This window comes from Echeneis naucrates, chromosome 5 (genome assembly GCF_900963305.1).
Source record: "Echeneis naucrates chromosome 5, fEcheNa1.1, whole genome shotgun sequence".
In the NCBI taxonomy this organism is placed as follows: Eukaryota; Metazoa; Chordata; class Actinopteri; order Carangiformes; family Echeneidae; genus Echeneis; species Echeneis naucrates.
This window is the reverse complement of record NC_042515.1, coordinates 5,130,192-5,145,379: the sequence shown is the minus strand read 5'-3', so window position 1 is coordinate 5,145,379 and position 15,188 is coordinate 5,130,192. Positions and strand designations below refer to the sequence as shown.

Genomic DNA, 15,188 nt, shown 5'->3' with positions numbered 1-15,188 from the left:
ACAGATAAAGACAAAACTGTCTCAGGCTTTAGCTCCTGACCTCTGACGTCAAGACACCACTGGAATTTTCTTTCTTTCCACTGCGAAAAGATGTTTCCTTTGGAGAAAACACCCTGATAAAGTAAAATGGTTACACACACGCGCACACACACACACACACACACACACACACAAAAAAGCTACTTTGCCAGGCAATCAGCTTTTCCACACTCCAGAGCTGGATTGTCAAACTAAGCTGAGGGACTTTTACCAGAATTGTAACTCCTGTGGTTTGCATTTTACTCATGTGTGCTTTTTGAAAAAAACAAAAAAAACTAAAATGAAGGCTTTTTTAAGATGTGTATCAGGACCTCTGTCAACATCACTGTATCTGCAAAATGTTATCTTTAAACAGCCCCAACGGCTGTGAACAAAGCTTTACTCTGTATGAGACTACATGTTTGGTTATACTGGATTTTTTCTTGTTTCCCAAATCTAATTTCAACAGCTCCCACTTTACTGCTTGTTTTTTCTTTCTTTTTTTTTTTTTTTAACCTAAGGTGAGGATTAGAAGGAGTGGCACATGGAAGCTCACTCACAATGACTTTTTCATCCAAGGCACAGACAGATACAGGCGATTACCTGTCCCTGCTGTTGTTATGGTGCCCTGCAGCTCGCTCATGATCACACCTGGGTAATGAGTAACTGCAGAGTAAATCAAGCTCGCTGCGCGCAACAAATTCTGGGTCATGTAACGTTATCAAACCAATCAATCGTCCCCGTTGTTATTACTGCTCTGTGTGCACTACGGCACAGTCAACAAGCTCCCTGGTGCCTGCTGTTTTGACAGCGTTCAGCCAACCGGGTCAAATTAGCAGCATTTTAACTTCTTTATGAGTTAGAACAACACAAAATGGAGCATTAAATTAAAAAGACATTTAAAAAAACAGGGCAACCATTAGGAGTCCGATGAGATTACATTTCTGCCTTGCTGATTTTAAAGTGATGCAAATCCATAATGTGGCTTCAATGCAATGTTTACTGTCTGCTTCCTGCATGGAAGGAGCTTTAAAAAAAAAAAACTATCAAGAAAATTTGGTTGCTTGCAACACTTTTTTGCCTCCTCATTCTTTTCTGATGAACACTAAAACCAGTTGTTTATTGTGTGTTTTCTGGATGTGCGTGTGTTGCCAACCTTTAGAGAGAGACACTAAAACAAACCAGGGGATGAAACTTTACATCTGGCACAGATCCCCCTCTTATGAAACTCACACATGGCTGGCTGACGATGTCTTCAGCTTAGCTGCTGACCATCTCTCCCCATAAGACAAATGAGCTTCTAACATTTAGATAGTGAATGTGAGTGGATGGGTCATGTCGGCTGAGATGCTTTGAGTTCCAGGAGCTGCATCTATTCAGCATTAAGGCTAATATGTTGCAAAATCCAATTAAAGTGAGTGAAATGATAAGCTGATATTAACTCTGACACCTCACGGGCTGCACCCTGAGCAAAATGTGAGAAAGACCAAAAGGTCCCACAAAGTTACACAAAGTAAGACATGTGTGTGACATTTCGAAATATTACCCCCCCCAAAAAAAAGGACTGATGCAAAACTGATTAAAAGCCAGTGACACACAAACTGCAGTAATGTGAGGAATATAAACGTGGTGAAACATTTACCTTCATGGAAACAACCGGACACAAACCAGAGATAATCAATTCCAGCGCGCAGCTGATCGCATGTTATTGTTGTGTCGGATCTCAGAAAAAGAAAAACAAACTTTTTCTTCTTTTTTTTTCTCTCTCTCTCTGTTATTACCTTGACATGTGTATGTGTGATTTAAAGTTGGAGGCCTGGGTCTTACCCTGCTGTCTGAGGATCCTCCGCCGCTCCGGTGTGATTTCTGACCGGCGACAGAGAGAGCGCCTCGGCTACAGCAGCCAAAGACCCGCCGCCTCGTGCTCAAGATAGTTCCCCGAAACCTGCTCCGCCGCGTCGCTTCCGCCCGGAAGTTTACGTCACACTTTACGTGATTATTTCTCTAAAAAAACTAAAAGATGCGGTTATGTGATGATGTGAAGTTAATCTATTTGGAAGTCCTGTCACCCTGAAGGAGGAATAGATTTTATTTTTGAGTGTATTTTATTTACTTGACGGTTGAAGTTGCAAAAAATCTTGCGCAAACATTTGCCAATTTTCGTCTCCCACTTACGAAAATGCCCTTCCTCATTTTTTTAACACACACTTTTTTGTTTCAACAAGTACCAATTTAAAGATTGTAATCAAGTTAACATTAGCCTACCCTGCCTGCTTCATTTATCATAATAAAACTGGTTAGAAAAGTTTCCTCCCCACTCCCTCTCTCTTCCTTTTGCTGGTAAAGGTCTTTGTTTTTAGAGTTTTAATGGCCATTGACTGGAAAACATTTCATATGCAGCTCCTTTGTAATACCCCAGCAGGGGCAGATAAGTGACGGGGTAGGTAGTATGAGGTTGCCAGCTTGTTTCAGTTCCTGCAGCTCACAGCAGCAGGTCTACAGTGACATCCAAAGGAGGTTACAGCAAACAGCACGACAGCCATTCATTCATTCATTCATTCATTCATTCATTCATTCATTCATTCATTCATCTTCTACCACTCATCTGTTTCCGGGTCACGGGGGGTGCAGGAGCCAATCCCAGCTGACATTGGGCGAGGGGCCCACACAGAGACAGACAGAGACCAACAACCTCACACACTCACACTCAGACCTACGGACACTTTGGAGTCATTGGACGGTGGAAGGAAACCCACGCAGCATTCCTGGGAATCGAACCTGCGACCTCCATAGCGCTGACCACCACTCCCCTCCATCATCAGCAGTCAGAGCATGAAGCTGCTCCGTCCTTGGAGGCAGTTCCTCGGTCGTCAGACAGGCGGCGCTCTCGGTCCATTTCCTCCCCCAGCAGCACTGCAACATTATTTCTAAGGTTTTTTTTTTTTTTTTTTTTTTTTTCCTGGTGGGACACAGACCGCTATTCTCAGACCTCCAGCGCCGAACAAGTGTGGCCTCATAAAAAGGGGGCTGAGAGAGCTGCGCTCCACATTTAATGAAGACCGGCTGAATGGACTGTCCGCTCATTTGGATGTAGATTTGTGTCCGGAGAACCAGCTTGCAGTGAGTGAAACTTTTTTTTTTTTTGTTTTGTTTTTTTAAATTCTTGGTGGTGGGTGTTTTTACACAGATAACAGGTTGGTTTGAGAGATTGCAATATGAAATCAAACCGCTGATCTTTGGCTTTTGCATCTCTCCTCTCAGCATCCATTCGTGTGAGTTTGTCCATTTTCTCTCTAAAGATGCGATGAGGATTTGAAATATATTTTTTTTTTGTTCATCTGTTGCACCGACACCAGCTTGTAGGTGTTAATGTGTTGGTCGTTGGTGTTGGTTGTTATTTAGTAAGGAGTAATGTTTGCTGGATTTAAAAAAAAAATAAAACCTTGGAAGTGTTTTAGACAGTTTTATATTGGGGGAAAAACATTTCTAATGGCTTCATGGGCTTTTCCTGCAAACCTTTATCTCCCCCAACCTCTTCAATATTTCAGGGGTTGTGAGAAAAGTGCCTGGTTTTATAATGATGATTCGGTAGAGGCCTTTGCAGATATAAATGGGGGGGGGGGGCTCGAAAAAGTTGAGGAGCTTTTTGCTTTTAACTGCACAAACAAGTTCTTCTCATGATTAACTTAAGCTGATGAACATCCAGAGGCACTCCAGACGCCGGGTGAGACAGACTGTGTGACAAGCAAACCAAGTTTCCTATTTAAAAGCAGACAGTTGTGTGAAGTGTCCTTGGTGGCGAATAGGATGGGATGAGATAACAATATTTTGTGTCTGGAAACCCAACAAAGGATTCATCTGCTCCACTTTTGTGGAAGCGAAGCAGAGATAAATGTGGGGGTTTTTGATAGAGTATTTTGGAGGTCAGCCTCTATCTGTCAGCCCTCCACTTCTCAGCGTAATTAAAAGCCTAATCCAGGCTTTGGAGGAGCTACCTGCTGGAGGAGCACATGCAGCTGCAGGTGTGTGAGTCGCCTCGGGGCTTCAGCTCGATGGGATAATTTCATGCTGGGCAATTTTGGCGACCATTTGATGACAGCGGCGTTTTGTTGACACGTTGGAGCAGCTGAATGCCCGGTGACACCATGACTGAAGTGGGGCTTCACGTGATACTCACCACCTTCCTGTGTGGCCTCCTGCTGATGGCCGTGGTGGCACTGCTGTGCTTTTTCACCTGCAGGCTGGCTGGTTCGCTGCCTCTGGGTGGACCCGGCCGTATTTGAGGCCATCATGGCGTAAGTAGGATGTTTATGTGAGTGTGAACTTCACTTTAAACAGTGACCCTCTGGCATACTACACTTTTGGTGGTTGAGGTTTGATCTGATAATTTGTAGTGATTGCTTCAGGCTTGCCTTTTATTCTTTATCAATCATGATGGAGCTTGGCGCAATCACTGAGCAAGCCTTTGGAGTTTGCTAAAAAGTAAGCTGTTTCATCATGTGCAGTTCAACGGTATGTTTCCTGTCAATTGTAAAACGGAAAAAGCTGTAGCCTGCAGTTCGGAGTGCATGACAGCAGAGATGATTAGAGTCAACCCTGTTGATACGCAGCCAAAAAAAAGAAGAGAAAGTTGCACGGTTGCAAAGATTTTTGTGATAAAAGTACGGCTGTTTGAGTTTCTCACTGGAAGGGTCGATGCGTCCCATCAATCATTTGGCGTTAATCGGCTTTGTTCTGGCCCTTAAACCTCTCAGTGTTATGGAGCACAATCCCATTAAAATGACCTTGACTTTAAGCACAGGGAAGAAAAGAGGAGGGTGTGGATAATCGCAGAAGAAAGCCTAACTGACCGGGACCTATACGGGCCCCCTGTTGTGGCTTCTTACATTCCCAGCAAGGCTTTCCAGCTTAACTTTGCCAGGGTTTCCTTTTGTTTCTGCTGTGATGCCTGATGGTGAGCTGAGAGATCTGCTTTCAACAAGTGAGAACAGCAATGTCAAAAAAAAAAAAAAAAAAAATCTGTTCATCTCCATTTCTCAGATTTGAAAACAGACCTTTGGTTATATGCCCCTCTTGTTCTTTTTTTTTTTTTTTTTTTTTGCCTCTGCACTCGGCCTTGTTTTGCCGGTTTCTTTATTTGGAAAGCCTGTGTGAGAGAAGGGAGTGAGTAAAACCACGGCTTCCCTCTGCAGCTTGTGTTGAGGCTACACTAAGCAATGAACCAGCACCCCGGGGGGGCTGCCTTTGTCCCCTCCAGCATGAGCAACAAGTGTGTTATCTGGCTGAATGAAGTGTCCTTGGTTAAATCACAGCAGAGTAAATAAAAATTAAGTCGTGTGTGATGGGATGACACAGACTTAATCACCGGTGTATTGTGCCTTTTTCTTTTGTAGCTGTAAGGTGACTGCACACAGGCTTCTTCAGCTTCTCCAAGTGGCATGTTATGGCTGTGTAGAGCAGCACGTCAGCCACAAAGAGACAACAACATGAAGGTGACAACCCTGCTCATCATTTGCTCCGGTCTGATCTTCGGGAGCCTCGGGAAACCACAATTCCCAGGTAGGCCGCTTTGCTTTTCGGACATTTGTCACTGACAACAGCCCAGACGTCTGTCTGACGTCAGGAAAAGAGAAAAATCCTGAAGTGAGTTCATCCATCTGAAAGGAATTCCTGTGTTGGCCTCTCAGAAAGATAACAGCAGTAAACCTGTGGAAGTCTTTAAATAACAGACAAGTAAAGCTTATTCACTGAATGAAATGTTTGTTTCCTTTTCCTTTAGACAATCTGACTCCAATTCATTTCATAGTTATTTATTTATCTAACTGATGTGACAAAACATAATAGCCAGTGTGACCAGGTCCAAAACACAAAAATACTCAATCTCAGCTGTTACTGGAAGTTCAAAGCGGTTTTTTATTCAGTTGTAGTACATGTTGTTGTCAGAGTGGGTTACACACACGGCAGTGTCCGCGAATGATCCGTCAATACATTAATCCGTTACTACATCATGCCAAAGTGGTTTTACTGTCCAGTCCAGAATAATCTGATTTATGTGAACTACGTTCAATGCTGTCGTAGCCAGTGAATCTGTTGAAATCCCCTGACGGTCCGAAGCTAACCACTCGCTCTGCTGTTTGTCATGACGCACAGAGAGGGAGAAGGATCCAAATTTTTGGAATTTGGGGGCCCAGCAGACGCTGAGTGAAGCTCTGACGCTGCAAGATCTCAATAAAAACAAAGCAAACAATCTCATCCTCTTCCTGGGAGATGGTAAGACGACACATCGTTGTTTTTCTGTCCTAACGTGTGCCGAGAATTGATGAACCTCCTCCAGCCCCTTTGTTTAAAACCACTTAAAGTGGAAGGTAGCCTTGCTGCAGAGGGATTATTAGTAATCTCATGGCTAAATACCCCAAATTGTTGGTGCAGAGCCTTGACCCCTCTGCCGTTTTTCCATATATGAATATATATAACAGCAAATCCAGTTTGGTGAGATGGAGGTGACGTTACTGAGGATCCAGTAATCCAATAGAGCATAAATGACATTTTTCAGATGTTTTCCAATGAATAGCAGCAAACACAACAGCAGTGCTGCCACCAGATCACTGCGCTGCTGGGGTGCTCATTGGTCTTTTATCCTCCATCGGGCCTCCACTCTGTTTGGACTGCAGGCAGGGCATAACATTCTTCCACACTGCAGCATGCGTGGCAATGTCAGTGCAGTCAAACAGGCAGCATTTTTCTACTTTTTTTTTTTTTTTTCAAACAGACTTGGACTGATTGTTTAATGTTTCCCAGACTTTTCCTGACTTTATGTCGTGAAAATGCATGATTGTGTGAAAATAATCAAATCCTCATGCTGCTGCTTGGACACAGGCACAACAAGCAGCAATGTAATCAGGCACGACCTCATTAAATGTATTTTTCATTCTGCACACAATGTTTTTCATATTCTCCTGTGATTTATTTTTTTAATTTATTATTATTTTTTGATTCCATTGATTCCACTTAGACATGGGTGAATGACCGGACGTCATTCACCCATCTTCACTTCCTGTCAACAGAGAAGAATAATCTGTTCTTTTGCCTTATTTTAGATAAGCAAAGAAAAAAGTTTGTCCACCAAGTTTCATATAAACTACAGCAGATCTTTTACTTCCCAGCAACTCAAAAAATTTTATTTATTTATTTATTTATTTTTTTTCTTTTGCTGTTCCATCTTGAGTGTCTGTTTTGGAAGTAATTTGCATCTAGGAAAATGTTTTTCTTCACAGCACCAGTCTGCTTGTAAAATCACAAAGGACGCTCCAGTTGTTCTTATGTGGCGCAATGAGCCCAGCGGAATAAAGCGTGCTAACATTTATCATGTGCAGGCTCTTCTTTTCCCACCCTGGGAAAACATGAATGCAATTCTAACAGTTGACCTGTTTTTGTGCTTAGGCATGGGCATTCCCACAGTGACGGCTGCTCGAATACTGAAGGGCCAGCTGATGGGACAGAGCGGAGAGGAAATGCAGCTGGAGATGGATAAATTCCCTTTTGTATCTTTGGCCAAGGTCTGACTCAGCTATTATATCACACATACTACAAGGACAATGTCTTGATCTTACTGTGACATTAATGGCTTCTTGACAAAGGCTCATGAACGTAAACGAGGCCATTGATTGTTTCAGGTCCTTTATTCATGCATTCATTCATTCATCTTCAGCCGCTTATCCGTTTCCGGGTCGCAGGGAGTGCTGGAACCAATGCCAGGTCACATTGGGTACAGGTCAGGTCATATATGATTCATAAAACAAAACAAAACAAAAAAAGAAAAGCAGATCAAGTGTCGATGCGCAGCCAAAGGCTGAGATAGCTGATTTGAGCCCCCCCCCACGAAAGATGTAATCAAGGAAAAATGGCACTCAGTCAAAAGCCTGGAGCCACAAAACTGTTAACACTACAGGTATATTTCCTTGACACTATTAATATTTAGAGACCTTTGGTTTATTTTCGTCAAATAATGGAACAACTGCAAGCACACAATTATGCTCAAGGTGAGTGTTAAACCACAATATATAGAGATGGCCAAGTTTCTGAAACCGGATTTATTCCCATTATACCAAATGTGTTTGGCTGTTAGCCCACGATGGCTGCGGTTGAGTCAGTGTTACGACTGAATTACATCAGAGGGATTTTTTAACAGGCCTATTTGATGTCTGAAGTCCACTCATATTTCAGTGGTTTGTGTCCCCGCAGACATACAACACTAACGCACAGGTGCCAGACAGTGCGGGCACAGCCACAGCTTACCTCTGCGGGGTCAAAGCCAACGAGGGCACAGTGGGCGTGAGCGCAGCTGCTGTCCGGTCGCAGTGTAACACGACGCAGGGCAATGAGGTCACCTCCATCCTCAGATGGGCTAAAGACGCAGGTAGAGAGACGGCCGATGAATGTAACACAACAAACTACAGAGATAAAGAATTGCTTGTGATTAATGTGAAAGGAAATGAATTTACTCCGTGTTATGTGAAGTCAGAACACGCAATGGGGCGACTTGATCGCTCAGTGCACTGACTTTGAAGTGTTTTATGAACGTGATGCTTTTAATTCACATTTTCTCAGTCCGCTCATCCTTTGAACTAAAGTTATCTGTAGAGCAGTTTGTAAGTAACATTTGCCTGACTCAAAGTTTTATTTTTGATGTGTCCTTATTTAGAGCACAAGATGTCTCCTAATTACTTTTTTTTTTAAACTCTTAGTTTTCCCATGTTTTCAACAGGATTTCATATTGTTTGTGGTTGTTTTCTTATTTTCCTTGTTGAGTTGTTCACCTGTCTACGTCCACACTCTGTTGAATGCTTCATCCAAAGAGCCAGATCAACACAAAGAACCAAATCTCAAATGAAAAAGTTTTCATCAAAAGCCTGGTTGATGGTCAGCTTTCTTAACCATCACAAAGAACAACCTCAGATTTTTATTTATCTATTTTTATTTTAATCTATTTTTTCCAAAAATGGGCTTCTACCTTTCAAGGACATGTAGCATTTATGCTGTCTGCTTAAAGGCATGTTGTGTAACTCAATACTTTCAAGACAAAATGATCAAAGTCGCCACAGACAAGGAGACAGGAGATGTGGGGAGAATTAGCACCCTGGGTTTTAAGAGGTCAGCGTTGAGATAAGCTGGTTGTGGGTGAGATCAGGCTGTGTGGGAGATCAGGGGTCACAGATAATAAGAAATCCAATCATTCCTGAAGGGAAAGGGGTATGAGGAAGCTGACCTCCTACACAAAGCAAACAGAGACGTGTTTTTCATCAGTTCAGATCAGATCATTTTCCTGGACGTTCCACTGCTGACTTTTTCAATGTTGTACTTTCTAGAAGATTTCTAAAACTGACAACTATTTCAACACCCATAGAAGCATCCCTAAATGTTTTTTACAATTTGCATTGCTTTCATCGGATAAACGCTGAGATTTTTATGTTAAAATGTTGTTTACATGGCCATATTTTTAAGGAGTTACTGGTTGCTGTGACCGTCACACACCCCACAGTTTACGTAGTTTTATTTGCATATTTGTCTCAACTGCAGGAAAGTCGGTGGGAATTGTGACAACAACGCGGGTCAACCACGCAACTCCGAGTGCCGCTTACGCCCACAGTGTGGACAGAGACTGGTACTCTGACAATGAGATGCCACCTGAAGCCCTGGAGGCCGGCTGCAGAGACATTGCTAGGCAGCTCTTTGAAAACATTCCCAACATTGATGTAAGTCGAAAGGATTAATTCTGATTAGACCAATCGTCAATGAATCAATCAGAGAGGCAATTTAATTAAAACCGAATGTCTCCTCGCTGTTGTTGTGGGGAGGGATGTATTGGCATACATTGTAGGAGCAGGTTTATTGTCGCCACTGAACTAGTCAATTGGTGTATCTAGTGCTTCTAAGAACTAACCGTGTTGTCCTGTTTGATGTTCGTCTTCTTTTTAATTGCCACACTCCATTAGACAGGGCCTCTGGTGCAACACTGGTCAGGCTCTAATTGCGTTGTGCGCTCTGCGGCTTTGCAGGTGATCATGGGTGGAGGGAGGAAGTACATGTTTCCAAAAAACATGTCAGACGTTGAGTACCCGGGCGTGGCGAAGCAAAGCGGCTTGCGGAAAGATGGGAGAAACCTGGTAGAGGAGTGGAAAGACAAGAAGAAAGATAAAGTAAATGTCTCCCCCTTTTTCAGGCTCTCTGCTCCCTCTTTTAACTTCCCAATTACATTTGCATATTTAGGAGTTCAAAGTGACTGCAGTGCTGCCGCTTGTTGTACATTTGTGTCTTTTATTTGTGCAGAAAGGCTTTTACATATGGAACAAGAAGCAGCTGTTATCACTGAATCCTAACAACGTGGATTACTTATTGGGTGAGTTTCCCGTCTCAGTGTCTTATTGAAGTGTAAATGAGGCCATATGTGTATGCATAGGCCGTGGGCTTATTTTTATTTTATTTTTTTGTGTTATATCACATTCTGTCATGAACCGTGCTTTGCCCTTGTTGTGCCCTGTTATTCCAGCTCTCTTTGAACCTGGAGATCTGATGTATGACTTGGAGAGGAACACGGAGACTGATCCCTCACTGACTGAGATGGTGGAGGTGGCCATTAAGATCCTCAAAAGGAACCCCCGTGGTTTTTATCTACTTGTTGAAGGTGAATTTTGAGTCTCTATCACGGTGAAATAAGTAAAATTTTGTTTTGGATTCACGGACTTCACAAAAATCTGTCAGACCTTGGCTATAAAGGTAACCAGCATGCTTCACATGCCTTCCCTGAATTCCCTTCAAGGACCAAAATGAGAAAAGAGAGCTTGAGACCCACAGCTTACTTTTACACTTTGATTCATCTGGCTACTTGTAGCACAGATCAGATTTTCCATTTCAGAAAGTTACCAGTGTTGTCGGTTGCTTCGGGTGTATGTTGGATAAAGACATTGTGGGGGTGTAGTGAGGCCAAATTTGTTGGATGAACTGTGAAAAATTGTGAATTAGCAGTTTATATATCTAGATAGACACCAGCTGGAATTGACAGCTCAATGTGCTGGGATTTATCTGCGTTTTGGATTGCTGCCCGTTGTTCTTTTTACGGTGTTAGGGATAAGAAAAACACAGTTTAACGTGTGTGGCACGGCAGGCATAGACAGGAAAAAACGGAAGTAACAAGCATCAGGAAGTGTCGGGCCACCACATGTTGCCAAACCAGCTGAAATGCTTCATGGCTCATCTCTGTGAACTCTGCTGGAGGGAGGAACACCATTCTTCCAAATGTTATCCCCTTATTTGGTGTTTTACTTATGGCACCGTGAAAAACACAGTTCAAAATCTTTTTGTTTGTGAACAGATTAAACCACATACGATACACCATGTTAGAGGCTCCAGTGGGTGTTTTTAATTTTTCTGCCACTGCATCCTCATTTTCCCAGGTTCGTCTTAGAAACAGGGAAAGTGTGCAGGTGTATGTTATTGACTGACTGTATTCACGGTAGAAAACAAACAGGTGTGACTCATTTTGCTTTCTTGTACAGACCTGATATGACTTTCCCAACAACAAAGTTAAATCGACTCTTCACATCTGCTGGCTGAAAACAAAGGAAAACATGACTCAGTCTGTGGTTTGGTTTCAAAGGAAATGTAGATATAAGTGAAAGCTGAACTTGGAAATTCGTGATTATACTGAACCATTTTTCAGTTGAATCAGGGCTCTTATTTACTAACCGTAATGAAACGTAATCCTTCCATCCATTATCTACAGCACTCATCTGTCAGGATCATGGGGGGCTGTAGCCCAGTGGTCCATTCAATCAGAGGGCCCGAGGTACACAACCTAACAAAACCCCTTAAAACATTGTCCTTAAATTTACAGTTTTTTTTTTTCCCATCACAGCTTTAGCTGATTGGCTTCCACCAGAAAACAACCATCTTATATCTGCTCCTTTCTCACATTTCTAATGCTAGAACAACACAGAGGACCCGATATTCTAAGACTCATCCTCAGTATCCCAGACATCCGACACTAATCGTAGAACATCTAAAGCTGAAGGACCAAACGCTGGCCTAACACAGAATATGCTTTCATATAAATGAGAAATGACATTTGCTTAATGATTATCATGAATGTCTCATGACAACGCCTCCCCTGAGTAGCTTTGCCAATAATTGGAGGAGGTTGTGACTGTGCTGTGTTTATCAGATCACGTCTTTTATGTCTTGCCAAGTTCTCATCACCTAAGTTTCCCTTCTGAGGAAACATTATATGCACAAAACACAAAACAAAAAATACAACAAAAAGTATCAAAAGCTGAAAACAGAGCAGTCAACTTTAACCCTAATCCTTCAATTAGAACAGCACACCTGCCAAACACGCCTCTTTTTTCCATTAACTGAAACAAGCACACACGACTGAAGTACGTCAGCGTAGGCAGAAAGTGACAGTTTGATATTACAGAGCGGAGAAGCAGGGATTCTGCTATTTTTTGACTATGTGTACTTGGGGACGTCCTACAAGCATGACAGCAAATTTTCAACCAGGCTAAGCAAGGGGGGAAAAAAAAAAAAAAAGGGCGCGTCTTCAAACAGAAAATGTGTTGTGTCACTACATCTGCTGAATCTCACACCTTCCTTCTTCTTCTTCCAGGGGGGCGTATCGACCACGGACACCATGAGGGAAAGGCGAAGCAAGCTCTGCACGAAGCTGTGGAAATGGACCGGGCCATCGGCCGCGCTGCTCTCATGACCTCCACCTACGACACACTGACTGTAGTTACTGCTGACCATTCCCATATGTTCAACTTTGGAGGCTACACACCCAGAGGAAACACAATATTTGGTACGTTTTGTTCATGATGCACATCAGTGGAACGTAGTTTTGTTGTCGGGAGTGAAAACACGTCTCTGTCTACAGGTCTGGCCCCCATGACGAGTGATGTCGACCAGAAGCCCTTCACCTCCATTTTATACGGGAATGGACCAGGTTACAAAATCGTCAGTGGTGGAAGGGAGAACATCTCCACTATCGACTACAGTCAGTAAACTAGTTTGTAGTGCGGTTTGGAATTTATATTTGGCCTTTTTAGATGAGTTTGGAGTCTTTGGCTTGACTTGGGTTGCCTCCAGTTTTAGTTTTTATTTATTTTACTTCCAGTTTTAGTTTAGAAGAAGTATTCTTCACTGGCAGTTATTTCCTATATTTGTACTTTTTCTTGCCTTGTGGATTGTCAGGCCAAGATGTGAGTTTTCATGAAAACGGACACATTCTGGGGGCTGCAGTTTACAGTTGTACTCAAATTCACAGTCCCTCTCTGCCATTACGTACTCGCATTCACAGACACGTGAGCATCTGCCTCCACGTGCACATGCACAAAATAAAAAAAAAAAATTGGGAGTCGACTCCAAGAAAATTGTTACTCATCCTACCCTCCACAGGGAAACTTCAACATAAGCAAGTTTTGTTTTTGTTTCTCTCCAAAGAACGATAATATTTAAAAATGTTCTCTGTGTTTCTTCCTCTCAGCGGAAAACGACTACCAGGCCCAGGCAGCTGTACCTCTGAGCATGGAGACCCATGGAGGGGAGGACGTTGCTGTGTTTGCCAAAGGGCCCCTGGCTCACCTGTTTCATGGGGTCCATGAGCAGAACTACATCCCCCATGTCATGGCTTACGCGGCCTGCATCGGTCAGAACAAGAAACACTGTGTGTCACAGAGTGGGACTGACGGTTTGAGTCCCGTCCTCTCTACCATCGCTGCCCTTCTCACAGTCACCCGGCTCCTCTCCTGACCTGACCCCCACAGTTGTAATCTGATTATTGTCCCTGTTTTAACTAGTCATATTTTAAGATTTCACATTTTTGTCGCTATTATTATTTTTTTTTCTTCCTCTTTTTATATTTTTAAATTTCATGCTACAGTATATTGCTCATGGGACCACTGTTAAGGCACCGTCATGTTATGATAAAATAAAAACAGAATGTTGTCAGTTTTGGTATATTTAGTTGAATATGTAAAATATATTCCAAATAACGATTCACCCCGATGCACTGAAGTGAAAAACGATGTTGCAGAGACAAAATCAGAGAACTCAGTGGCTATATGCCTATTCAATTGTTTATATTAGGGAATTTTAGATCTGTTAAACCTTTTTGTTTATGTAAACCCTGTAGGTCCGAATGGATAGATTGGCTTTTAAAACATTTGAATGCATTAAATGTGCAGTTAACAGAATCTACCTCATATGTTTTCAAAAGATGTAATTGTGCTTTATTTACATCACATTTCAAAGGACAAATTTCGTGCCGAACGGAGAGGCAATTGAATGTAGAATTAACAAAAGATTTCTTGTCATACACTTTGTGCGCACTGAAAACGCCCACCTGCCATTATTGTGTCCAATAACAGAAGTTGTAAAATCTCTTAACCAATAAAGAAAATGTGTTTTATGATAATTTCGATGTCAGTTTTGTGTCATTAAGGCTTAGTCCTAAAACTAATTGAAGTCTCCCATAACATAGTTTCGGCACATTTATGAAAGATTATTGTTTGTAGTTTTACTGAAGAACTGGCTTAGTAAATGGGAGCTGACATGAAATTTACTTAGAGAAGACAAACAACAAATTACAACTCATCTTCAGGAAATTCAAAAATTAAATCCAAAGATTGCTTCATTTTAAATGTTTTCTGTGTTTACTATGTAAGAGTCGCATTAATTTGCAATTTGAACATCCTTTTCTGAAGTCTATGTTTTATGTTGTACTTTTCCATCGGTGCTGCTGCGGCTTGTGTGGAATGTGAATACACTGAAGCCGTTCATTCCTTGGCATCTCATGCTCACTGGCAAAACAAAGGACTCATGGAGCATGAAAATTTTAGTGTAAATGGGGATGACATGAATTCCTTATGCTGTCAATGGTGCATCCTCAAAAATCAACTCACGTAACGGCTCCTTGGAAACTACTGATGGCTGATGGCCGTGCTCCGTGCTTCAACGTAAAAATACTTTGCCGATGATGATTTTGCTTGCGCGCCTCTTGGCAGCTACAAATCATTGTCCTGTAATTGTGCCTTATTTTTCGTATCCTACATTTAGACATAGATGATGACGGGTATCTGACGGTGTAACATGAACACTCAGCTTGGTTTTTCAATCCT

The 15,188-nt window shown here is 42.3% G+C and overlaps 1 protein-coding gene and 1 long non-coding RNA gene across 3 annotated transcripts in view; one reads left to right on the top strand and one right to left on the bottom strand.

The window, feature by feature from the left end:
• Positions 1-3,020: 3,020 nt before the first annotated feature.
• On the top strand, positions 3,021-14,479 carry alpl (alkaline phosphatase, biomineralization associated). Of its 2 annotated transcripts, none has more exons than XM_029502586.1 (12): positions 3,021-3,138; positions 5,412-5,577; positions 6,169-6,288; positions 7,459-7,574; positions 8,260-8,434; positions 9,595-9,770; positions 10,074-10,214; positions 10,345-10,414; positions 10,565-10,699; positions 12,680-12,871; positions 12,947-13,066; positions 13,556-14,479. In XM_029502586.1, the coding sequence occupies exons 2-12, from the start codon at positions 5,457-5,459 to the stop codon at positions 13,819-13,821; spliced, it is 1,632 nt and encodes a 543-aa protein (XP_029358446.1). In that variant the 5' UTR covers positions 3,021-3,138; positions 5,412-5,456; the 3' UTR covers positions 13,822-14,479. The 2 variants fall into 2 exon arrangements, with proteins under 2 accessions (XP_029358446.1, XP_029358447.1); XM_029502587.1 differs by lacking the exon at positions 3,021-3,138 and adding an exon at positions 5,017-5,039 and having other exon boundaries at positions 5,495-5,577.
• Positions 8,306-15,188, bottom strand: part of LOC115043844 (uncharacterized) — a 23,605-nt gene continuing 16,722 nt past the window's right edge. Inside the window, exons 3-4 of the long non-coding RNA XR_003840748.1 lie at positions 9,959-10,178; positions 8,306-8,422 (exon numbers count right to left, since the gene is read on the bottom strand). This is a non-coding gene — a long non-coding RNA (uncharacterized LOC115043844). The remainder of the gene's footprint in view (positions 8,423-9,958; positions 10,179-15,188) is intronic.

Bases quoted from the DNA above. Each gene is read 5' to 3' on its own strand.
- alpl (XM_029502586.1), top strand. From the start codon at position 5,457: ATGTTATGGCTGTGTAGAGCAGCACGTCAGCCACAAAGAGACAACAAC. The intron at 6,289-7,458 runs GTAAGACGACAC...TTTTGTGCTTAG, and splicing joins CATCCTCTTCCTGGGAGATG to GCATGGGCATTCCCACAGTG. The intron at 10,700-12,679 runs GTGAATTTTGAG...TTCTTCTTCCAG, and splicing joins TTTTTATCTACTTGTTGAAG to GGGGGCGTATCGACCACGGA.